We start from the raw sequence: 25,811 nt of genomic DNA on the forward strand, positions 1-25,811 counted from the left end.
ATAATAATAATGCTTATTCTATTAATATTGCCACTTAATCTATTAAGATAATGGACCTAGAACAAGGAGTTGATTATAATATAATAAATAGTTACATTATTTTAATTATAAAACCTAGAGTTCAAAAGCAGAATCCTGACAATGAATTTCAAGTCCTACTTGCTGTTGCTGCTTTTAGACAACCTTTTTCCCAGATAAGCTTTTCCCATAATAATATTTCAAGCTAAACAAAAATGGGTGTTCTGGGTATGTATCCCACCACAACACAAGTTCATGTGAACTTGATAAAGTGTACCGGTATTACTTAGCTGCATTTTTTGTTGAGTATATTGTTATGTGTTTTCTACATTTATGGTGTTTATATATTATGCTTGCATACATGATTAAGATAAAAGCAATTTGTGTACATTTGGGCTCTTGTGTTGTGATGGGATACATAATAATATTTCTACTTATAGTACAGAGCAGTCCAGAAATATGAGCATCACAGAAATCTTATGCCGACTGGCGACCAGTACTTCTCTCTGTCTCATAAATAAATAGCTGGCATGTTCCTTTCATCATAGAGTTAAGGCAGATCACAGTATTCAAACATAATTAAAACCATTTAATCTATTTTTGTCACTTATTTCCATATGGTTTTGAAGTGGAATCTATGCGCACTGTTTTTGAGGATATATTTAGTTGTTAAGATGTGCAGAATACCATGCCCCAAAGTAGGTGCTTCTGTTACAGCAGTGTGGACTTCACAATAGTTAGGTTTAGAATATTCATGGTCATAACCATACTCTCATTTCAGTGTAGTGATGAAGAACTACCAGCACGTCCTGGCTTTTATGTTTGCAGTGAAGGAGATCAATGAGAATCCCAGGATTTTACCCAATGTTACATTGGGATTCCATTTTTTTGACAGTTACTTCAATGAAAAGATGACTTACCAGACCACACTGAATCTTCTTTTTAGCCTGAAAAGGGTTGTCCCCAACTACAAATGTGATGCACAGAAGCATTTGGTAGCTGTCATTGGGGGACTTAACTCTGAAACCGCCTTGTACATGGCAAGCATCTTAGGTATCTATAAAATTCCGCAGGTAGGATATTTATTTATTTATTATTTACAATATTTATATACAGCTCCCCATTGAAAATTTCAGAGCACTGTACAAGATAAAATAAAATAAAAATGGAATAGATTTTAAAAGAAGCAAACTGTACAGTGAACCATGGCTGGTCATTATATCTCATATTTATTTTATTTATTATTTATTTATTTATTACATTTCTATACCGCCCAATAGCCAGAGCTCTCTGGGCGGTTCACAAAAATTAAAACCATTCAAAGTATAAAACAACAGTATAATCTGTATGAGATATTTGTTGTTTATTCGTTCAGTCTCTTCCGACTCTTCATGACTTCATGGACCAGCCCATGCCAGAGCTTTCTGTCGGCTGTCACCACCCCTAGCTCCCCCAAGCTCAAGTCTGTCACCTCCAGAATATCATCCATCCATCTTGCCCTTGGTCGGCCCCTCTTCCTTTTGCCTTCCACTTACCCTAGTGAACCATGGCTGGTCATTATATCTCATATCTGTATGAGATATAGGGCTTTCGTAACTCTTGATATCTACATCTTTCTCTGTATTGTCAGGACTGCTGTGATCTTGTGTGAGTATGTGGAGGAAAGAAGGAAAAAAGGGGGGATGTGATGGCAATAGAGAGGTCTTATCTCATTGTGGAGAAAATACCTTTCTCCCCCAATAAACCTCTTCTTAAAAATAACTGCTTACAGTTAACTTTCCGGCACCATCAAAGCCAGCTTTCCCATCACACTGAGAGTATATGTGTTAACAGCTGGCCCAGAAAACTTGCTCAATGGCTGCAATCAAAGCCAGCCCTGTCATTAGACTGATTGAGGTAGCTGTCTCTGGTACAGCTCATGGGGGTGATGTGCAGGGGCAAAGTGTTAAAGGGCAGATGTATGTGTACTGCCCAACCTGCCCTGTGCCCCTTGCACTAGCCTACTGTCCTCAGATGTGCTGTAGGATTCTCTTCTGTCACCAATATTTAACTAAGAATCAACATTTAGTCTTGTCGGCTCTTCTACATGGAATTGAAAATTCACTTTAGGTGGCAAGATTTCTTAGGCCAGTCATGGGTGCAATATCTAGCATAGAATCATAGAATAATAGTTGGAAGGGGCCTATAAAGCCATCAAGTCCAAACCCCTGCTCAATGCAGGAATCCACTTTAAAGCATACCTGACAGATGGTTATCCAGCTGCCTCTTGAATGCCTCTAGTGTGGGAGATCCCACGACCTCCCTAGGTAATTGGTTCCATTGTTGTACTGCTCTAACAGGCAGGAAGTTTTTCCTGCTGTCCAGCTGGAATCTGACTTCCTGTAACTTGAGCCCATTATTCCGTGTCCTGCACTCTGGGATGATTCCTGGCCCTCCTCTGTGTGACAATCTTTTAGACAGAGGGATTGAGGAGTTGCCTTCTGAGAGCAAGGATGGAAAAAAACTTTCAATCCTGTGAATCTGTTAAATTATTCCTACTCACCTATTAGGAACACCAGGTACATATCTTTCCTTATTTCTGTGAAGTCCACCATGGAACCAATATTTTTATGTACTGACAATCTCTCTCTCTCTCTCTCTCTCTCTCTCTCTCTCTCTCTCTCTCTGTGTGTGTGTGTGTGTGTGTGTGTGTGTGTATGTGTGTGTGTGTGTCTTTTGCTTAGGTCTCTTATTATTTATTTGGCCCTATGCTGAGTACTAAAACACAGTTTCCTTTCATGTATCGGGTGGTTCCCAATGAAGAATACCAGTACTTTGGGATTGTCCAAATACTTAAACATTTCCAATGGACTTGGATTGGGATCATCACATTAGATGATGATAAAGGAGAGAATTTTGTGCAGACCTTGATGCCAATCCTTTCCCAGAGTGGCATCTGTCCAGCTTTCATTGACCGAATGCCTTCCCTGACAGATTTCTCTGAATTACATGAAGCATACTTAAAAACAGAGAAAGAGATACACCTTTTCAGCAACAGCATGGTCAAAGTCCTGGTTGTGTATGCAGCAACTCACTGTATACTGGGTTTGAAATATCTGCTAGTACAAACTGAGGATAAGCCAGAGACTCTGAGCAGAGTGTGGATCTTTACAGCCCAATGGGACTTCCCAGCATTACAGTTTCACAGGAACTGGGATATACAAGTCTTCCAAGGAGCCTTGTCCTTTGCAGTGCAGGACAACAAGGTGCAGGGTTTCCAAAATTTCCTTCAGACCATAAATCCTCAATCACTAAGTGGAGACACTTTTATCTGGGACTTCTGGGAACAGGCCTTTGACTGCTTATTTTCAGATGCCCCTGCAGCTGGGAAAGGCAATGGAACTTGCACTGGGATGGAAACACTGCAGAGTCTTTCTGGGCCTTTTTTTGAAATGACTATGACACCTCAAAGCTACAGTGTATACAATGCTGTCTACATCATGGCACATGCTTTACAAGCCATGCACTCAGCGAATACCAAGAACAGACTGGCATCAGCACTTCCAAATCCACAACCATGGCAGGTATAACCTCCTAACCAAAGCAGTTCTACAATCATGAACAGGCAAATGTTCAAGTAGTGTGACAAAGGACCACACATTACACAATACTGTGGCTTTATTCGGATGACACAATAGTCAACAATGGGGTAACGCCAACACGACATGCTAATAGTCAACCATGGAGTGGACTATTAACACATGGTTGAGTATTGCTTCCCACCCCCACTTCTGCCCTCCCAACCAAATGGCGGAACTGGTTCCCACTTTCCATATCAGGACACCATGGAGAAAGACTTGGAGAGCTGCCCACCCCTTCAGCACAAAGAATTTTTGTGCTGCACCTTTCTCTCCTGCACCTTTCTCCACTGCATCCCGATATGGACAGCTGGAACCAGCCATTCGGTGGTGAGGGGAGAGGGGAGGAAGGAAGATGCAGGAGAGCTGTCGCCAAGCATCCTATTCCACCCTGCCCTCATTTGCCATTGGTGGATATGGGGTGTGGCAGAGGAAGATGCTCTGAGAGCTGTCAGGGGATCATCTTCCTCTGCCCTACACTCATGCCTTTCCCCATATATGGAGGACGGAGAAGGATGCTGACAGAAGAGCTCTTCTGACAGCGTCCTTCACTGTGTACTCCATATCCACAAATGGCGAACGAGGGTATAATGGAGGAAGATGATCCCCTGACAGGGGATCATCCTCCATCACACAGTTGTTTGCCAGAACGTGGTGGTGAATGGGGCTCTCAAGTGGCAAGAGATTGCAGCATCCCGTTCCCGTGCCCAATCAATCACGACTTTAAGGTGAACAAGAGTGGGGTGCCAAGCATCTCCTGCTGCTTGACAGCCACAGGAGATGCTTGGGTGCCCCACCCCAATATCAGTGGAGGGATATCTCCAACAGTTTGACATGTAATGTCAAGCCGTGGGAGACATCCTTCACCCCCCCACCCACCCAGCAATCTATTTGCATATCGGCTTGAGGAGATGGAAGGAGCATCGCGGGGTGGGAGAGAGGTGAAGGGAAGTGCCCATGCATGTCCCAATTGGCAGCTCCCCACAACTTCCCAGGATGGCTGACACATGCCTATAGAGCCCTGCTGGACAAGAGCAGCAGGAGTTTCTGCCGCTCTTGCCTCGTGACTCTGTAGGCATGTGAAATAGTTGACAGAGCCTGACACATGACACAATAATCAATGGTTGTGCAGATAGTCATCTCTGCACACCATTGATTATTTGTGTTGGTTATTTCAAGGACATAATCAACCGTTCTGTGTAAAAGGCTGGACAGATGACACAATAGGCAATGATTGACTATTTAATCAACCATTGACTATAGTGTAGTCTGAAACCAGTCTCTATACTTCTAGCTCTGCCTTCTTTGCTCATTCCCCAATAGCTACAGATGTCCACGAATTCCCTTTCTTAACATGAAATTGGAAAATAGGACCATATATGTCAGGAATCTTTGCTCGCTTTCACGTGGCCAACTTCTTTTTGTTTCTTTCTGCTGGCTCCATGCCATTATTTGGATCCTGGTGGATGGAAAGGTGGAGAAATCAATATTTCATTAAAAATAGATAGTACACCATCTATGTGAAGGATGGATATACACACCCACTGTTGTCTCTTCCATAATTTTGTGAAGGATATTTTTACCTCTTCAATTGTAGCTTCATCCATTTTTGAGGAGAATTTCATTTAACAACAGTGCTGGCAATCAGGTGTCATTGAATGAGAAAGGTGAATTGGAAAGTGGATTTGACATAATAAACTGGATTACTTTCCCAAATAAGACTTTCTCAAGGGTTAAAGTTGGAAAGATGGATCCATTGACCTTACAAGGCAGGAAGTTCACTATTAATGAAGAGATCATCACATGGCACAGAGTGTTTAACAAGGTAGGTCTGATTATTAGTTCTAGGGGCACAACCTTCAGTAGATGAGTGTTCCAATAACACTTGTAGATAAATTATTTTGCCATATCGGGTGAATCCCCTTGAAGAGCAAGGAGCCCTATGTCATTTATTGACCTTGAATTTTTTTTTTTAAAAAAAGTTTATTAACTACTAATTTATACTAAAACAATATTTTGAGGTTCTGTCCTTATAATTATCATTTTCTACCCAAGTGAAATCAAATTATACCAGACTTCTGTTAACTAGGATCAACACTTTTTTTGTTGTTGTTGTTCTTTCCTGCTTGGAATAATTGTTGCTCACATGACAAGCTTTGGTTACTTGGAGATTAGTCTACTGTTGTTAAAGTTTATGTATAATTCTTAGAAAACTATTTTTATATACATTTCACAGGCATGCATTGAAATTTATATATTCAAATATATGAAGATATACAAATATTATTTTCCTCTTTTTGTTTTTATTTGGTTGAATTTTCAAAACAAAAAATAATTTAAAAATATATATGAAACATCTAATTAGAAGGTGCATTTACTAAGCATAGACTATGTATTTCCTTCCTTATTTTTATGAATAGATGCCACCCTCCTCACTATGTAATAATAATTGCCATCCGGGTTCTGTTAGAAAAAAGAAAGATGGGAAACCATTCTGCTGCTATGATTGTGACTCATGTCCAGAGGGGAAGATTTCTAATGAAAAGGGTAAGCAATTTAACTCCTTCTCATATTTAATATATTAAGAACACAGGTTTGGTTCAGACTGCATCATCCCTTCCAAAACAATGTAAATTTGGACAGAGATTATTTGTTTTTATACAATAAGAGTTTGCCCTGGAGCAAATAGTATTGATTAATTACAGGTGTATCCTTCCTTGAAGGAGTGCAAAGCCTCCAAAGGAGCATATAAATTTCTACCCATTTTATTGCCATAAGGACTAGCTTCATATATTGTCAAACTACCGTAGTTGTCCATTTAGCCCAGTATTTTGAACTCTCACTTAAAGTGGATTTTCAACATATTAGAAAGGGATTTGCAGTATGTAGGTTGATAAATAGGAGATAAGATGTGTACAGTTGGATTTAAACAGGGCCACATTTATTTAAGATCTGCAAAGGGGTAAAATCCTATGGGGCATCCAGTAAGGCCTGAAACAGGCCCATCTAAATTGGGTGAGCCATTCATGGCCTATGGGTTGGCGCTGCAACATTTGCCCTCCCCACGGGCCTACCTTTTGTAGGGTAGGGAGACCTTCCAGTGTCACCCCCAATTCAGGCCACAGGGCTGAGTGGATGAGAAGAGTTGGCCTAAAAGGTAAGCCTTATCTCTCAGCTAGGCCGTGGGGCTCAAAGCTGAGAGACTCAGAACTTACCAGATACCCTAACAGTGCCTGTGAATGCTCACCAATCCTAAATCCTGCTCTGGAATGCCCGCACTTAGCCGCCTATAAATAAATGTGACCAAATTGTCAATCAATAAATCAACCAATTTAATACTCCCTAGATGCCTTGCAGTGTGGAGTAGGTGAAAAAACTCACAAGCAATTCAGAACATGATTTTAAAAATCCTACTCGGCCCCCTAATGGCAACCAGCAAGCTTACATGGCCGACAGAGAGGGCCCACACACACGCTGGAAGCCCAGCCAGCCAATAGGAGTAATAGTTTTACTGAGAAACAAACAGCCTGCCTGACTCAGGTGTAGAAGCTTACTCACTGACGATACCAGCCCAGCAGCACTTTCACACTGTGGCTGACTTCTATGAGACCAAGCAGAAAGGTGCAACCAACCAACCAGCCCTGCACTCCTTCTCTCCCACCATGGCTAGAACCAGCACAGCAGCAGTCAGTGGTTCCCATGCCTCATGATGGAATGTTATCAAAGTGTGCTTTATTAATTGTGTACTGCTTGTGTGCACTGCACAACCCTAAAACACACAAGCATATAAGTACAAAAAGAAGACACTTGTAACTATGAAGCCAAGTGCTGCTGGGAAGGCTCAACTTTGTGGAAGGAAAGCTACAACATGTCAAAACTTTAAGGGGAAATGATAAAAATAAGAATAAAAATGCAGCCTATCCCTGCAAGGCGGGGCAGGCAGGTACATTGGCGGAAAAAGCTTTAACAGGCCAGACATACACGCACACACTGAGGGTGAAACGGGTGCAACAGGTCCCTCTCTCTCTCCTCTCTCTGCAAAGAAACAGAATCATCTTGAGTTCTTGCAGATATCTCTCTCTCTCTCTCCTTCTCTAAATCTCGCTTTGCAAACATCCCCCTATCTCACTCTACACTGTGTGTGCAATTCTGTCAAGAAATCGAAAAGCATCAGCAGTTCCATTTAATGACATCAAAATATAAAGGCAAATAAAAAAGTATTTTCTGAAATGCCTAAACTGGGTCTGAGCCAGGTCAGTGTACATTTCATCTTTTGATATGGATCAAAGGAGAAGGCTATTACTGTATGATCAGGAATCTTGCTTTTCCAGGATATAAATATATGCTTATTAAAGAGACTGAGGTGTCATTATTTCTCTTTTTAAAGACATGGATAACTGTATTGAGTGCCCAGAAGATGAGTACCCAAACAGCAACCAAGATGGATGCCTTCCCAAGGTTTTAAATTTCCTGCCTTATGATGGAAGCTTGAGCATCGGTTTAGTTTGTATGGCTTTTTCATTTTCCATGGTCACAGCTTTGGTGCTTGGGATATTCATTAAGTACCAAAATACTCCCATTGTCAAAGCCAACAATTGTGGCCTCACCTACACACTGCTCATCTCCCTCCTGCTCGGCTTTCTCTGCTCCTTGCTATTCATTGGCCGCCCTCAGCCAGTCACCTGTCTCCTGCGGCAAATGGCATTTGCCATCATCTTCTCAGTGGCTATTTCTTCTGTGTTGGCAAAAACCATTACGGTGGTTCTGGCATTCATAGCCACCAAACCAGGATCCAGGATAAGGAATTGGGTGGGGAGAAGACTGGCAGCTTTTATAGTTCTGTCCTGCTCCCTTATTCAAACAGCTGTTTGTACTGTGTGGCTCTGCACGGCTCCTCCATTCCCAGACCTGGACATGCAATCCTTGGCTGAAGAAATTGTGGTAGAATGTAATGAAGGTTCTGTCTCCATGTTTTACTGTGTTCTGGGGTACATGGGATTTTTGGCTTTAGTCAGCTTTGTTGTGGCTTTCTTTGCTAGGAAGTTGCCCGACACCTTTAACGAAGCCAAGTTCATCACTTTCAGCATGTTGGTGTTTTGCAGTGTGTGGATCTCTTTTGTTCCAACATACCTGAGCACCAAGGGAAAATACATGGTGGTTGTGGAGGTCTTCTCCATCTTATCCTCTAATGCTGGTTTATTGGGCTGTATCTTTTCCCCAAAATGTTATATAATTGTCCTGAAGCCTGAGCTGAACTACAAGGAGCACTTAAAGAGAAATAAGAAGAAGCCATAGTTTGAGACACACATTCCTTCAAAGACATGGGTGGGAGCCACTCTTCGTTTAGTTTGAATTCTGAGGTGGTGAGGGGCTTCCTTCCATGAAAACTAGGAGCAGGTCAGAAGTCCAAGAGAATCTTCATGGAGTGGCTTACCCAGGTCTTGCTTTGTACCTACTCTCAAAAGGAAGAGGAATCCATCACAGGCATTGTTGTCCTATGCCAACCCATCTCATAGTTCAGCTACATTTATTTATTTGAAGTAGTAATTCCTTGCTTGAGCAGATACTGATTATCCCTGTCTAGGGAAAATGTGCTTCAGCAATAAAATAACTCCAACTTCTAAACTATACTTGCTGTTGTTTGGGGGATGGATTGATATGGGTCAACATAGAACCTGATGTCTCCTGATTCCTTCTCTTTTTTAAGAGTGAGGAATCAGGCAACATTGAGAAGGCAGTCTTTGAAGCATTTTCAGCTAGGGATGTCAGAAGTATCCAACGAGCCACCCAGCAGCTGCCCATCCCCATAACTACCTGCCATTTTGTGTAGAAATTGCAGCTGAGGGATTTTCGTAAAAGTAATGTACAAATGGTGGCTGTTAACAGCCCATTTATGCTACATGACCGGCACAAATGGTAGCTCACTATGAACACAGGTGCCTGCCTGACCTGCTCATCAAACACATGGTCACTCAGTGAGTGGGTCTGCAAGTGGCCCACAGCTTAGCAAGTGGGCTTCAGGTGCTCGGGCAGAGGGGAGTTTTTCAGACTCCACCCCTGCGTCGGGCATCAACATCATCACACTCACTTTTGTGGGCCCACTTACCCTCTGTGAAGTTGGAGAGAGGATGTAGGGAACTTTGTAAATGAGGCCCCGCATTCACCCATTGCCACCTAGTGCATTGGTCTAGACCTCATTATGACTGAGTACTTGTGGCTTCGAGTGGAGCAATACAGTTAATAGGACTAATAATAATAATAATAATAATAATAATAATAATAATAATTTTATTTCTTACCCGCCTCTCCATTCTGATCGAAGCAGTGAACAACTATAAATGATAAAATGCATAAAACTGAATTAAAACATAATATGCATTGTTAAAAACATCCTAAAAACTAGGGGTGTGCTCCGCTCCATTTCAGATCACTGGATCTGAAGCGGAGCAGGCCGATCTGCACCTCCAATGCCCGTTTCTGGAGTGGATCGGGGGAGGTGCGGATCAGTTTGGAGCTATTCGGACCATTCCAAAGCTTCGGACCCAGGTAAGTGGGGGAGGAGAGCTTACTTGGCTCCCCCGTCCACCGCCACTGTGGTCCGTGCGGCAACAATGGCAGAGCCAGGTAAGTGGGGAAGTGGGGAGGGGGGCTTACCTGGTGCTGGCACCACCGCAGTCCGTGCGGTGGTGGCAGAGCCAGTTAAGGGGGCTTACCTGACGCCACTGCCACAGTCTATGCAGCGACAGTGGCAGAGCCAGGTAAGGGGGCAGGGGGCAAGCCAGATAAGGTGCAGGGGGTAGGGGGGCTTACCTGTGTCTGTCGCAGTCGGGTGGTGGCTTCAACTGAGGCCCAGGCCTCATGTAGGAAGCAGGCCATGGCCTGTTTCTGCCTTGAGACCTAGGCCTCAGTTGAAGCCACCACCCAGACCACAACGGATGCAGGTAAGTGGGGGGAAGGGGGCTTACCTGGCTCCACTGCTGCTGCAGTCCATGTGGCGACAGCGACAGAGCCAGGTAAGGGGGTGGGGGGCAAATGAGGTAAGGGGCAGGGGGAGGGGGCTTACCTGCATCTGTCACAGTCCAGGCAGCGGCTTCAACAGAGGCCTAGGCAGCAAGGCGGAAACAGGCTGCAGCCTGTTTCTGCCTTGAGGCCTGGGCTGCAGTTTAAGCTGCTGCCCAGACTGTGGCGGATGCAGGTAAGTGGGGGGAGGGGGGCTTACCTGGCACCACCACTGTCCATGCAGCGATGGCGCTGGCAGAGCCAGGTAATGTTAGGGAAGGGAGGGTGTTTACCTTAATACTGCTGTAAAGCAGTAGTGTAAATAATAATAATAATAATAATAATAATAATAATAATAATAATAATTTACATAGCGCTTTGTAACAAAGCACTGTACATGAAGTAAAATAGATCAGCAGTTTACATAACACAATAAATACAGTAGTTCTAATAACGGCCCGTAACCGGATTTAAAAGAAATATAACTATATAACCTAAATAAATAAAAATAAATAAAACCAATACAAAGTGTGTAGGACCATCAGCATGCTCTATCTCAGGAACAAGGAGCCAACCCCCTCTATTCTAGCCCTGGTGTAGAAAGAACCATGCTGGTTGCCTCTCTAAGGTCAGGAAATCCACCTTAGGAAGCAGGAAAGGGGAGTGTTTCACTGGGTGGGAGGGGATTGGACAAAGGAAGCCAAGAGATTATTTATCTTGAGCCTGCACCAGCCTCCTTCTTCTCCTTTCAAAGCACCTTCACTAGATGGTCTTAAAAGCCCATCTAGTAAAAAGGAAGGAGATTGGAGGACAGGGAAGAAAAGATCTCTGCTGTTCTTCCTGCTCTGCTGGCCTTAGCCTGGCAAGGCATAGGAATCTCAGACGTCGGTGAGTTTAGGGGCTTTTGAGCAGTGAAGACACAATCCATAGAATTGTGCCCCAAGTCAGGAAATCCATCCAGAACACATACATCTTGCCATCAATTCACAATGTTAGAACTTTGGCAAAGGGATACAAATATTAGGGTGACCATATGAAAAGGAGGACAGGGCTCCTGTATATTTAACAGTTGCATAGAAAAGGGAATTTCAGCAGGTGTCATTTGTATGGAGAACTTGGTGAAATTCCATCTTAATCACAACAGTTAAAGGTGCAGAAGGTATACTAGAGTGACCAGATTTAAAAGAGGGCAGGGCACCTGCAGTTTTAACTGTTGTGATGAAGAGGAAATTTTACCAGGTTCCCCATATATACAAATGACACCTGCTGAAATTCCCTTTTCAATACAACTGTTAAAGATACAAGAGCCCTATCCTCCTTTTCATATGGTCACCCTACAAATATCACCATGTCATCTGTGACCAAGTAGGAAAAAATGCATAAGGGATGCACACTTCATAACTGCATGCAATTTTAAAGAGTAGATTTTATTTTGTTTTCATTTGTCATAGGGATTTATACTTGAAATCATATTGAGATCAATGGTGTAATTCCTATTCTGGGAACTCTTACGGCCTCTTAAAATTGGGATTCCAGTTATTTATTGACCTGTGGTCACCACTGGGACAGAGCAGAGAGTTATAGATGCTCCTTTGGCTTCAAAAGCTTTCCCTTCCAGAATCTGTGAAGAAAATTCCAGCACAGAATTGAGAAAAAAATTGGGAAGTTTGTATTTCAACTTGTAAAAACAAACAAACCATTAACTGAAAAAAGAACTCCCAGAAGTAATAAGTGAAACTATTTATATGAATCAAGCTACAGTGCAGCAAACAGTTCCCTTTGGTGCATTTCAGTAGAACATTTGACTACCTTGACATAGTAAGGACTTCAGCTGTGGCTTGAAGGAGGCAGAGATGGAAAAATTGTTCATGTTGGTGTGAATGATTTAGGAAGATTCTTCTGCAAAGCTTTTCCAGAATGAGGCTCCAGAATGGATTACTCTCTGCAATGAAACAAAGAGTTCAAGCCTAAACAGGTAAGGCTATAACAAAAGTTCCTGTATTTGAAGTTATTATTGTTCATCATATCCATAGCACTTAAGCACATACAGTGATTTAGCATTTATTTCATGGGTTCTCAGCAAGACCTCGTGATTTTCATTCCAGCCATAACAATAAGTAGAGATGGGTAAATCAGCAAAACTCAAGCTCTGCAAATTCCTACTTGATGCTCATTCCAGCTGCTGTCCATATCAGATTGCAAGCTTTCTTTCTTTTTGCAGGAAAATCTGTCCATATTTTTCATGCATATTTTTCCACATTTATGCATCAATTGTATGCTTATTTGAAATGTATGCATTCTTCTCCCATTGATTAAAGGGTATTTTGTGCATTTTAAAAAGTACACATTTTTTCATGCGCATATTTTTTAAACAAAATCCAAGTGCATTTTTTGGGGGGGAGGGGTCAAACAATCACATTGCAAGCTCAAGATAGCATCCACATCTGTGTAAAGTGCGAACTGCATGAATCTGATTAAGAATTGAACTGAGATGAATAACATCTGCACTGAAATAGCAGGATGAGTATGCGTGCCATAATCAGCAGCCTAACGCCTCTGTCATACCACTTATAACTCACTGGAAGCCAGTGTGGTGTAGTAGCTAGAGTATTAGACTGGGAGTCAGGAAATCCAGGTTCTAGTCCCCACTCAGCCATGGAAACCCACTGGGTGACTTTGGGCCAGTCACACACTCTTAACCCAACCCACCTCACAGGGTTGTTGTTGTGAGGATAAAATGGAGAGGACAAGGAGGATTATGTACGCCACCTTGGGTTCCTTGGAGGAAAAAAGGCGGAATATAAATGCAATAATAAATTAATAAATAAATAAATGGTGGGGGGCATCCTAATCCTCTGACTTTGGTCACAGGTCTTGTGAAGAGGTTTCTCCTGACTCAATTCCAATAGCATGGTGGGTGCAATAGCTGCAACCACTTGCCTAGTATATGGTGTTCTAGTTTGTAAGCACTGGCACACATCCAGCCATACCAAATGACCATGAGAATATCTGAAAATGGACATGTTCATTGTTCACACAAGCACTGAGCCGTACAGTAATTCAGTAATTGTCCTGGTTATAATATATTACTGAGCGTCATCAGACAGGTGGATTTTCATGTTTCCCTACCATCACTATGGCCTCCTGCTGCAATCCCACAGAAAGGACAATCTCTTTACAAAGGGAGAGAATGAGGAAGAAGCAATGAACACATGGCCTATTCAGTGGGCATTTTATTGTGCTGCTATTCCTGCACACAGCAGGAAATTGTGGCACATTCTGTTTGGTGTTTTTTTTTAAAAAAAGAGATGGATTAAAAGGGGTAAATTTTGAATTTTCATAAGTGGAGCTGGAGCTGCTGGTGGTGGGAAGAAAAATCTACCCAGTGGAAAGACTGGATCATAGGACTAGATAAGGCAATCTTATGTTTCCGACATCATGAGGTTGTGGGAAGGAAGGGTAGTATTTTATTTTATTTTTCTTGCAGTGTTGAAGGGATAGGTCTGAGAGTTCAAAAGAGGGCAAAAAGACACAGAGAATGGGAAGCTGAGAGACAGCAGGGAATTGAAGGCAGCTGCAGAGCTTCCATACATCATTTATGGAGAGCGGGAGTGCTTTGAAAGATCCTGTGCAGGTCTTTGTGTGGCTAAGATTGATATATCAAGTCTCTTCTTTCAGCAGGAAAGATAGCTGAAAACAATGTTCCATCAATTTTCCTTCACAGATGGAGTCCCCACCAGATCAGACGATGAGGAATGGAACAGCTGTCACTGGGTTTGTCCTCCTGGGACTCTCGGGCAACCCTGAGGTCCAACATATTCTCTTTGGTCTCTTTCTTGTCATTTACTTGGTGGCCCTCATTGGGAACATTCTTATCCTTCTTGTGATCAGCTTGGACAAGAGGCTCCACAATCCCATGTACTTCTTCCTGGGGAATCTCTCTGTGGTGGACATTGGGTACACAACTTCCACTGTGCCCAAGATGCTGGTGAACTACCTCTCTCAGGACAAAAGCATCTCCCTGGCCGGCTGCTTCACCCAGATGTACTTCTTCATCTCCTTTGGTGGCATTGAGTGCCTTCTGCTGGGTGTCATGGCTTATGACCGGTATGCAGCCATTTGCCATCCATTGCATTATAGTGTGCTCATGAGCCCCAAAGTGTGTGTCTGGCTTGCAGCAGCTGCTTGGACTCTTGGCTTGTCTAACTCAGCTGTGCACTCTGGCTTGATGTCCCGTTTGTCTTTCTGCTGGGACAACATTATCCAACACTTTTTCTGTGACATCCCACCCCTATTCCAACTCTCCTGCTCTGATACTCAAGCCAATCAAATTGCTACCTTTGTGGTGGGTGGAGGTGTAATCATGGGTTCATTTCTGGTTATCCTAGTGTCTTATGTCTACATTGTCTTGGCCATCCTCAGGATCCGCACCAAGGAAGGGCGTCTCAAGACATTTTCCACCTGTGCTTCTCACCTGACCATAGTTAACATTTATTTTGGCACAAGCATCTTCACATACATACGTCCCAACTCCACTTACTCCCAGGAACAGGACCGGATATTTCCTGTATTTTATGGTATCCTAACCCCTATGCTTAATCCAATCATCTACAGCTTAAGGAACAAGGATGTGCAAGGGGCACTCCGGAATGTCATGTGAAGAACTCAACAGGAATAAAATCAAATTGAATTTGCAAGACCTCCCTCCCTCCCTTTCATTAGATAGGCATTGCACATTACATAACATAAAGCTTTGTTTTTGCTTTGGATGCTAATGACCGGAGACATACAAACCTATTAAACAATTATATTACATTAATCCCTGAATCTCATGTTTTTATTAATGAAAAAAGAAAAGCCAATTCAAATGTTACACTTGAACATGGAAACCCACTGGGTGACTTTGGGCCGTCACAGACTCTCAGCCCAACCCACCTCACAGGGTTGTTGTTGTGAGGATAAAATGGAGAGGAGGATTATGTATGCTGCCTTGGATTCCTTGGAGTAAAAAAGGTGGGATATAAATGCAAAAATGCATACATACATACATACATACATACATACAATGAAGACTAAAGAAAATTCCAATGCAGATACTTTTTCTTGTGATCTGCAAAATCCTTCTCTGAAAGCTCATAAATAAAAGCTATGGATAAGTACAGAGAGGATATAAATTAACTCGCTCTGGAAATAAATCTTTGGTGGTGAGAAGGAGGTGGAGGAGGGGAGCAGAAGGAAAGAGCAATTGAGCAATCTGAAGCATAGGAACCTAAATGCCAAAATAATAATAATAATAATAATAATAATAATAATAATAATAATAATAATAATGGGAAACCACTTTGGACCAGAACTAAAACTCACCCTTCTGACAAAACAGTGGCCAGATTAATAAAAGAAGAAGGAATTACCCATGATGATTCAGTAACAAACACACAAGTTATGGAAGAAGGGGATAAAATGGTGGAGAAGACTGGATTTAATCGTCCAGGCAAGTTTAATGGCACAGGGCCAAAAACAGCACAGGGAGACATGCTGGCCAAGCTTGTAGAAATGATAGAGAGAAATAATGAAGTTCTAATCCAGAAGATGGAGGAAAACAATAAAGCAGCCAATGACAAGATGTCAATCTACACTCGTGATTTAGTGCAGAGGGAAGAGCACTTTGATGCAGCTTCTTTCTCAAAAGGCACATTTTCATAGAGTTGCTTTAGTCCATCTTTCCCCTCCTTAAATGTGGCTTCCATGGAGTTCAGCTCCAGTGTGTCCTATTCCTCTGAATTGAAACCAGCATACCTGTTGTGATCTGGTTGAGGCATAGGGCAGTTACTAGTCAGATGTGCTGTTCAGAAGACACCTTAAACCATGGCTTTAACCATTGTGAATAAGGCTTTTTGCCATTATTCACCGTGGTTAAAGCCATGGTTTAAGGTGTCTTCTGAATACGGCCAGAGTGTAGAAATATGTATTTGACGAGAAGATGTACTTTAAAATATGTCTGCAAATCTGAGTTTTCACGCAGAGATTTTTTTTAAGAAACTTTCTCCCCCAGATGAATGTGGATTAGCAGAATGGATTTATGGGTGAACGTGTCAGAAAGAAAAATGGACTTGAAACACATGGATACCTTTCATGAAAAACCAGAAGGAACAGAAAGTTGTTCTCATTCTGTTGCCATGAAGATTGGCTCTAGATCATTTCATCCATCATTTCCAGGGAAATCATTGGATAAAAAAAGATGACTGCCCCAATGGCCCCACAAAAATGGGGGGATGAAGGGGGTATTTTAACTCAGCATTCATTGTGGGAGATCATTAGACATGAAAAAAGTGTCCATTGAACAGAATTCTCCTATTTTCGCTTTGTTTTGTTTCATTTTAAAAGGTCGAACAGTCTTGAAATGCTAAGTTCAGGTATGGGAGTATGGTGTGGCAGTAGGTATTTAACCTCCTGCCATTTCCCACTGAAAGTCATGACTTACTCAGCTGTTTCCTCATGGAGAGAAAAACATGTGGGGAAGCCATGACCTTCAAATATAACCTTAAGTATTTCTGTACTGGTCATCAATCACATTTTTGAAACTTTCCAATAGAATCTTGACACTCTTTTTACTTAAATTGGTGGAATGTATACAACGGCCACAACATTTTCTCATACCATTACCTGTTGATTCCCTCTACAACTATTCCCTTGGCCCCTTATGCAGCTCTCACTTGAGACTTTCTTAATGAGTTCTGTGGATTCTTTACATTTCTCCAATGGTCCCAGAGAAGAATATTCTAAGGTTGATAATAGTCTCGACAGCATCTTGCTGTGAAGCTAGTCATGAACAAGAAAAGGTGGTGGATGACAAATAAAAAGGCACTGCATATGAAATGACGGTTCATTCATGTCTTCAGAACTGGCCCTGGAAAATGTCATAGCAATGCAATGAATGAGGTTTGTTTCTCACTTTCCTTTACTCTGAGAATTGGACTGCTGCCCTTGTCTCATATGAAATGGGTCAGACCTACAATGATTGAGACAGGGCAGACGTCCTCTTGTCTAGTTTGATCCTGAAGAGGTTTTGGCTAGCATTCATGCAGCTTCTTTATGCTTGTTCAAAGACTTGGGTGCACCAATCATCCAGGACTTCTTTGTCCTCTTCTGAACAGCAGGACACCATGCTGTATCCCAAATTGGTTTTGAAAGTTTCTCATCATCCATAGCTTCAGCTATGGGGTGGTATATTAATAATAATAATAATAATAATAATAATAATAATAATAATAATAATAATAATGAGAAGAAGAAGAAGAAGAAGAAGAAGAAGAAGAAGAAGAAGAAGAAGAAGAAGAAGAAGAAGAAGAAGAAGAAGAAGAAGAAGAAGTGATGTGGCATAGGAGGTTTCTATTAGAGCAGGGGTGGGCAATGTGTGGCCTTCTAGATGCTTTGGCTTAGGAATCCCGTCAGCCTTAGTGAGTGTAGCCAAAGCTGAGGGATTATAGGAGTTGCAGGACAAAACATTTGGAGGGTGACAAGTTTGTCTGTCCCATCTTAGGCCAGATCTACACCAAGCAAGATATAACACTTTGGAAGCAATTTGAAAATGGTATGTGGAATGTGTCATGGGTCCCAAAATTTGTCAATACTATTTTAAGCCATTATAAAGCAATAGTGTAGATCCTGCTCAGAATATGACACTTTGAATATGGTTTGAAAAAATGGTATATGGATGTGTGCCCTGGGCCCCAACAGTTTTCTCTACTGTTATAATAGTGTCAATCCTTTCTTAGAGGAACACAAGCCCAACACTTTCTTGCAAACATAAAACTGGTTATAGGGTTCTCGGGTGCCAGCCATTTTGTATGCTCTCTTTTTCTTTTCTCCAAGTTTACAGATGTATTAGTATTAAAGCTCAGCCAAAATCCTCAGCCCACCCATCCCCTCCACCTCCTCCTCCTCCTCCTCCTCCTCCTCCTCCTCCTCCTCCTTCTTCTGGAGGGGAGCATTTCATGGGGATGGATTGAAAATGCCCCCTGAAGACTGATTCAATGTGGTTGTGGTTGTTGTGATGGTGGTGGTGGTTATTTTATGATCCCACTAAGTGGGGGACTATATCCAATTAACAATCATGGGGTGGGGGAAATTTTGTTCAGTTCATATTTTACCAAATTCACACTTCCCGAATTAGTGTGTGACTTGGAATGCAGATGTTCTTTGGTATTCATACTGCAGTGCTGCAGTTCTTTGAAAATGCATATAAAAATGTAAGAATTGAGGGAATTAGTGTGCACACAAAAAATACCATGTATTCACCACACATAGCCTTCTAAAACAACAACCTGCCAGAGTAATGCCCCCCCCCATTTCATGAAACTTTCTCCCGTCTACTTAAATTTAATTTACTTTTTCAAAGCTCTTTATCTTTGAAATATATTTCTCCCTTCAGCCTTAAGCCCAAGGCCCTGAAAAGCTTCTTCGTCAGACACCAAACCCTGACATGAGTAGTGTTCAACCTTTTGAGACCCACTTTTAGGCCAATTATATATTTGGGGGCCCACTTACTAACTTTTTACCCTGTGTGTGCATGATGGTAGAGTTCCTGTTGCAATCTATCATAGGCTGGGACATGACTCAGTACTGATTAGCACTGGATGTCTAGGGTTTAAGACAGGGTCATCTCCAGCCCAAATTTGAGAAGCAATTGAAACTGAGACTTGCTACATACAAAGAATTTGCTCGACCACTGTGCTATGGCTTTTCCCCATAAAATAAATTAAAATAAAACATAAATTCTCCCTCTCACAGTGGCACTGCTCTGATTAAATTTAAAATGCCCAAACTCTGCTTTACAATAAAAGTAACAAGATTGGCAAATCTTGGATCTCTGGTGTAACTGGTAATTTACATTACAGTTGCCTATTAAGTGTGTGCAGCCAAACACAGTGTAGTGGTCTCCGCATAGCATAACATCTACGCTGAAATAGCAGGATGAGTGCCACAAGCATCAGCCTAATGCCTCTGTCATACCATCTATAAGTTGGGGGATTCTCTTTCTTTGGCCACAGGTTTTCGTGTTTCCCTACCATCGCTATGGCCTCCTGCTGCTGTCCCGCAATAGCAACAATCTCTTTACACAGGGAGAGAATGAGGAAGCAGCAATGACCACACGGCCTATTCAGTGGGCATTTTATTCTGCTTCTTTTCCTGCACACAGCAGGAAATGGTGGCACATTCTGTTTGTTTTTTAAACAGTTGGATTAAAGGGGTCTATTTTGTGATGGAAAAATGAATGGAAGGAAGGAGCAGGAGGCACGCAGGAGGTTGACGTCATCGTCTAAAGGATGCATGAACCTCCATAAGTGGGCAGTAGCAAGTGTGTGATAAAATATTCATCTGATGATGCTCACTGTTAATGGCAGGTAAGATGGTATGTGTTAAAAAATATCCTTTTTGGTAGAAAATAATATTTCATTATTATTTTCAGGAGTTGGAGCCAGATGGGGAAAGAAATATCTTCCCTCTGAAACTGCTGGGTAATGGGACATTGGTCTTTCCTATTTAACTGGGATCAGAACATTATGGAAGAAAGGTGGGTTTTTTTCTCTTTTCTTCCACATTTTTTTTTGAAAGGGGTAGAAGGCTTGAGAGTTCAAAATGAGGTCAAGAAACAGGAGAGATGGGTGAAGGTGAGAGAAGGCGGGGAAAGCAGAGTGCTTTAAAAGCTCTTGTGCTTGTCTTTGTGTGGCAAAGACTCATATTTCAGGGGTCGCCATTTGGAAGGAAAGATAACAACAACAACAAATTCCATCAGTACTCCTTCACAGGTGGAGTCCTCACATCAGATGATGTGGATTGGAACAGCTGTCGCTGAATTCATACTCCTCAGACTCTCAACCAATTCTACGTCCACTGCATACTGAATGAGTACATGATAACAAACATGTTTCCACAACCACTTTGCTTTGTGACTGAGCTCTGCTATAACTCAGGAATTGGTCAGAGTTACAATATCAAACAGTACATGCCAGGAAAATTGGTATCTCTTAAAACAATAGCCATATAGTGTGGGGAAAAAGAATTTTCATAAGTGGAGCGGGAGCCGGTGGTGGTGGAAAGAAAAATCTACCCAGTGGAAAGACTAGATCATATCAGTAGATCAGGCAATCTTATGTTTCTGACATCATGAGGTTGTGGGAAGGAAGGGTAGTATTTTATTTTATTTTTCTTGAAGTGTTGAAGGGATAAATCTGTGGGTTCAAAAGGGGGCAAAAAGACACAGAGAATGAGAAGCTGAGAGACAGCAGGGAATTGAAGGCAGCTGCAGAGCTTCCATACATCATTTATGGAGAGCGGGAGTGCTTTGAAAGATCCTGTGCAGGTCTTTGTGTGGCTAAGATTGATATATCAGGTCTCTTCTTTCAGCAGGAAAGATAGCTGAAAACAATGTTCCATCAATTTTCCTTCACAGATGGAGTCCCCACCAGATCAGACGATGAGGAATGGAACAGCTGTCACTAGGTTTGTCCTCCTGGGACTCTCGGGCAACCCTGAGGTCCAACATATTCTCTTTGGTCTCTTTCTTGTCATTTACTTGGTGGCCCTCATTGGGAACATTCTTATCCTTCTTGTGATCAGCTTGGACAAGAGGCTCCACAATCCCATGTACTTCTTCCTGGGGAATCTCTCTGTGGTGGACATTGGGTACACAACTTCCACTGTGCCCAAGATGCTGGTGAACTACCTCTCTCAGGACAAAAGCATCTCCCTGGCCGGCTGCTTCACCCAGATGTACTTCTTCATCTCCTTTGGTGGCATTGAGTGCCTTCTGCTGGGTGTCATGGCTTATGACCGGTATGCAGCCATTTGCCATCCATTGCATTATAGTGTGCTCATGAGCCCCAAAGTGTGTGTCTGGCTTGCAGCAGCTGCTTGGACTCTTGGCTTGTCTAACTCAGCTGTGCACTCTGGCTTGATGTCCCGTTTGTCTTTCTGCTGGGACAACATTATCCAACACTTTTTCTGTGACATCCCACCCCTATTCCAACTCTCCTGCTCTGATACTCAAGCCAATCAAATTGCTACCTTTGTGGTGGGTGGAGGTGTAATCATGGGTTCATTTCTGGTTACCCTAGTGTCTTATGTCTACATTGTCTTGGCTATCCTCAGGATCCGCACCAAGGAAGGGCGTCTCAAGACATTTTCCACCTGTGCTTCTCACCTGACCATAGTTAACATTTATTTTGGCACTATCATCTTCACATACATACGTCCCAACTCCACTTACTCCCAGGAACAGGACCGGATATTTCCTGTACTGTATGGGATCCTAACCCCTATGCTTAATCCAATCATCTACAGTTTGAGGAACAAGGATGTGCAAGGGGCGCTCCAGAATGTCATGCGAAGAACTCAACAGGAATAAAATCAAATTGAATTTGCAAGACCACCCCTCCCTCCCTTTCATTAGATAGGCATTGCACATTACATAATATAAAGCTTTGTTTTTGCTTTTGATGCCAGTGACCCGAGACATACAAATCTATTAAACAATTATATTACATTAATCCCTGAATCTCATGTTTTTTGTTAATGAAACTAGAAAAGCAAATACAAATGTTACGCTTGAACATGGAAACCCACTGGGTGACTTTGGGCCATCACAGACTCTCAGCCCAACCCACCTCACAGGGTTGTTGTTGTGAGGATAAAATGGAGAGGTGGGTTATGTATGCTGCCTTGGGTTTCTTGGAGTAAAAAAGGTGGGATATAAATGCAAAAATACATACATACATACATACAATGAAGACTAAAGAAAATTCCAGTGCAGATACTTTTTCTTGTGATCTGCAAAACATTGGAAAAGATAATCACTATACCGCTTCGCTTTACAAGTTGTTTGTCTATTAAGTTGCCCTTAGGGAAACCAGTAACGCTATCTGTTGATATCAGTTTGTTATGTAGTAGACAATCCTTTGGGAAAACACCTCAGTATTTACTACACCTGGGTCAATGTAGTTTAAAGTTGCATCTTGGAGGAGGCACAGGCAGAACAGCCATTGAGATAGGCATTACATGTAAGAAGATGCACCTTTATCAAGATCTGTTCCAGACTGAGATTATGCAAAGGTTGGACATTTGCAATAAAACAACAGTGGCAGTTCCATGGCACCGGTAACGTTAAGGCTGTTGAGATGTATAGCTATTGTGATTTATCATGTAGGTAGCTTATTATCCACAGGAAATGTTTTTAAAGTGTTTAAAATACTTTAAATATTAAAGAGCCAGCAGTAAAGAGAAGCCTTCCTTCTCTTTCTTCCTCATTGTTCAGCTCCTTGATGTACAATACCTATTAGTCTGCCACACAGCTCTTCCCTTATTTCTTGCCCTTGGACTCTCCACACTGTTAAGGGTAAAGAGGATATAAGTAAGTAGTTGTCTTATACTACTAATAAGAGAGACAGTTCTCCCATCTATCCTAGCATAGTATACATTGCCGACTGTGCACCACTGAAAAATCTGTAACTGGGTATGCCTGAGTACTTGTAATGGTTTAAGGGCCTCTTCTGTACCTTGCTGCTACCCCTGAGTTTTGTGGTTGTGAGGCAGAACTCATTCTCAAAAGTCTTGAAGAAGTGTGCATTCTAAATAATAATTATAAAGCTCTTCATGGTTGCAGGAAGGAGAAGACTATTTCTCCTCATCTCTGTTTTTCTATCACCTTGTGCCCATAGTTATCACTTGTCTGCTTCAGTTAGTTCCATAATGTTTGCATAATTTGTTTTGTGAAAACTCTAAAAATAATAGTTCTGATCTACCTCCCAAATGTTATTTCTCCCTAATAGCATACATTTTTTCATGTCTCCCCTGGATACAATTGGCTGTTGTGCCTCAACTCCACGAAGGCCTACAACCTGATAATAAAGATGGCCAAAGATATGTAGAATGACGTTGAGCCACACAATTATCACGGAGATCAAAGCTTTCTCCACCTGTGCATCCCACCTCACAGTGGTGGGCGTCTTCTAAGGGACCATCATTTTTACCTACTTAACTCCTTTGTTTAGTTTCATATTAAAAGGAAGAACAGTCTTGAAATGCTAAGATCAGGTATGGAAGTATGGTGTGGCAATAGCTGCTTAACCTCCTGCCATTTTCCACTGAAAGTTATGACTTACTCAGCTATTTTCCTCATTCCCATCTATAAATGAAAAGTTACAGGGTCCAAGTCTTTTTCTCCATGGAGAGAAAAACACCTGGGGAAGCCATGACATAACATGACATCAATCACGTTTTTGAAATTTCCCAATAGAATCTTGTCACTCTTTCTACTTAAATTAGTGATATGGCCATGGTACTGGAGAAGTTCAAGCCACATCTTTAAGCTTCACATAAGCTTATTTTCCAGTTAAGAGGAGGGGGAAACCCTCAGCCACACCAAAGGTAAGGTAAGAAGAACCCCCATACACACACACACACACACACACACACACACACACACACACACACACACACCAAGTCATAGGATTTTGCCCCTCCACAAAACTCTTCCCCCTTCCCCTAAGGATGTCCCATGAATGTGTATTGGGTGGAGTGGGGTGAGCAGTATTTGGTCTATTATTAAGCAGTGACATCCCTTGTGTATGAACAGAAACAGGGAAAGTGTTAAATGTGCTTGATGTGTAACTGCACAAAGGGATCCTGTGATGTTGATGGTACTGGAATGAGTTTCAATCAACTTGATTGGAAATGCTGCAGCTTGAAACTATATCCCTGGTACAGGATTAAGTTGAAGTATCTCACTGTATGTACGAGTAAATGTGCATACAGCACATGAAATAGCAGGCATACCAGTGTAGAAGAAGCTGAAATGATCAGATAGATACAGCAGAAGTCACAACATGCTTATACTAGGGTGACCATATGAAAAGGAGGACAGGGCTCCTGTATCTTTAACAGTTGCATAGAGAAGGGAATTTCAGCAGGTGTCATTTGTATATATACAAACCTTAGCATGAGAAAAATCCACCCATGGAACCTCTCTTCACAATGTTAATTTTATTTAGCTGCAACCTATGTCACTCAGAATTGTCTCAGTAGTTATGTCACAGTGTTAAGCCCCACCTGATGGTTATGAATACTCAATCCCTTTTATTATGCTTTCCCTCTCTTCCTAAATGTACAGGTCTAATGCAGTGATGGAAGCCCTCTGAATAGTCCTGGTGCCTTCTGAAGATGGAAATCAATGGCAAAACTGAAAGAAAGAATCAAACAAATCTGAAAGAATTCATCCTTTTGGGACTGTCAGATGATCCTAAACTCCAGAACCTGTTCTTTGCTATGGGGCTGTTTGTCTATGTACTCACTTTGACAGGGAATCTGACCATCATGGTTTTGATACAGGCTGACCAGCACCTCCACACTCCTATGTACTTTCTTCTGAGTAACCTGTCTTTTACTGAAATCTGCTACATCACCACCACCATGCCAAAGATGTTGTCGGACCTCCTGTCAGAGGACAAGACCATCTCCTTTGCTGGCTGTGTGCTCCAAATGTACTTCTTTCTAACCACAGCTGCCACTGAGGGTGCCCTACTCTCCGTCATGGCATACGACCGCTATGCTGCCATCTGCCACCCATTGCGCTACACCATGCTCATGAGCCAGCCTGTCCGCAGGTGGCTTCAGGCAGCCTCATGGGCCATTGGAAATCTCAATGCCATTGTCAATACAGCCTTTATCTTCTCCCTGAACTTCTGTGCTTCCAATAAAATTATGCATTTCTTTTGTGACATCCCACCTGTCCTGCATCTTTCCTGCTCTGATACCTCCCTTGCTGAATTAGTGACTTTCATCATCTCTGGTAGCATCATGATCACAACAGTCTCCTTAATCATCCTCTCCTACTTCCTCATTGTCTCATCTGTGCTCAAAATCCATTCAGCTCAAGGTCGGATCAAGACATTCTCCACCTGTGCTTCCCACCTTACAGTAGTAAGCATCTTCTACAGCACTGCCCTCTTCACCTACATGCGTCCCTCCTCTAGTCATTCCATGGAACAGGACCGTCTGATCTCTGTATTGTATACCATCATCACTCCTTTGCTGAACCCTCTAATCTACAGCTTCAAGAACAAGGACATGCAAACAGCATTTCTGAATGTTCTTGGAAAGAAAGCACATTGCCCACTCTGA

At 42.2% G+C, this 25,811-nt stretch overlaps 4 protein-coding genes across 4 annotated transcripts; all 4 read left to right on the forward strand.

Moving 5' to 3' along the window:
* Nucleotides 1-806: 806 nt before the first annotated feature.
* LOC134405466 (vomeronasal type-2 receptor 26-like) lies at nt 807-8,930 on the forward strand. Its single transcript, XM_063136710.1, has 5 exons — nt 807-1,091; nt 2,742-3,581; nt 5,233-5,460; nt 6,056-6,182; nt 8,023-8,930. The coding sequence occupies exons 1-5, from the start codon at nt 807-809 to the stop codon at nt 8,928-8,930; spliced, it is 2,388 nt and encodes a 795-aa protein (XP_062992780.1).
* Nucleotides 8,931-14,382: 5,452 nt separating this feature from the next.
* LOC134407017 (olfactory receptor 5AP2-like) lies at nt 14,383-15,294 on the forward strand. The gene has a single exon (XM_063138744.1). The coding sequence runs from the start codon at nt 14,383-14,385 to the stop codon at nt 15,292-15,294; it is 912 nt and encodes a 303-aa protein (XP_062994814.1).
* Nucleotides 15,295-21,111: 5,817 nt separating this feature from the next.
* LOC134405467 (olfactory receptor 5AP2-like) lies at nt 21,112-22,041 on the forward strand. The gene has a single exon (XM_063136711.1). It carries the CDS (start codon nt 21,112-21,114, stop codon nt 22,039-22,041), a length of 930 nt encoding a protein of 309 aa, XP_062992781.1.
* A 2,810-nt stretch (nt 22,042-24,851) lies between these two features.
* On the forward strand, nt 24,852-25,811 carry LOC134405468 (olfactory receptor 5F1-like). The gene has a single exon (XM_063136712.1). The coding sequence runs from the start codon at nt 24,852-24,854 to the stop codon at nt 25,809-25,811; it is 960 nt and encodes a 319-aa protein (XP_062992782.1).

Source organism: Elgaria multicarinata, chromosome 11 (assembly GCF_023053635.1).
Source record: "Elgaria multicarinata webbii isolate HBS135686 ecotype San Diego chromosome 11, rElgMul1.1.pri, whole genome shotgun sequence".
Lineage (NCBI taxonomy): Eukaryota > Metazoa > Chordata > Lepidosauria > Squamata > Anguidae > Elgaria > Elgaria multicarinata.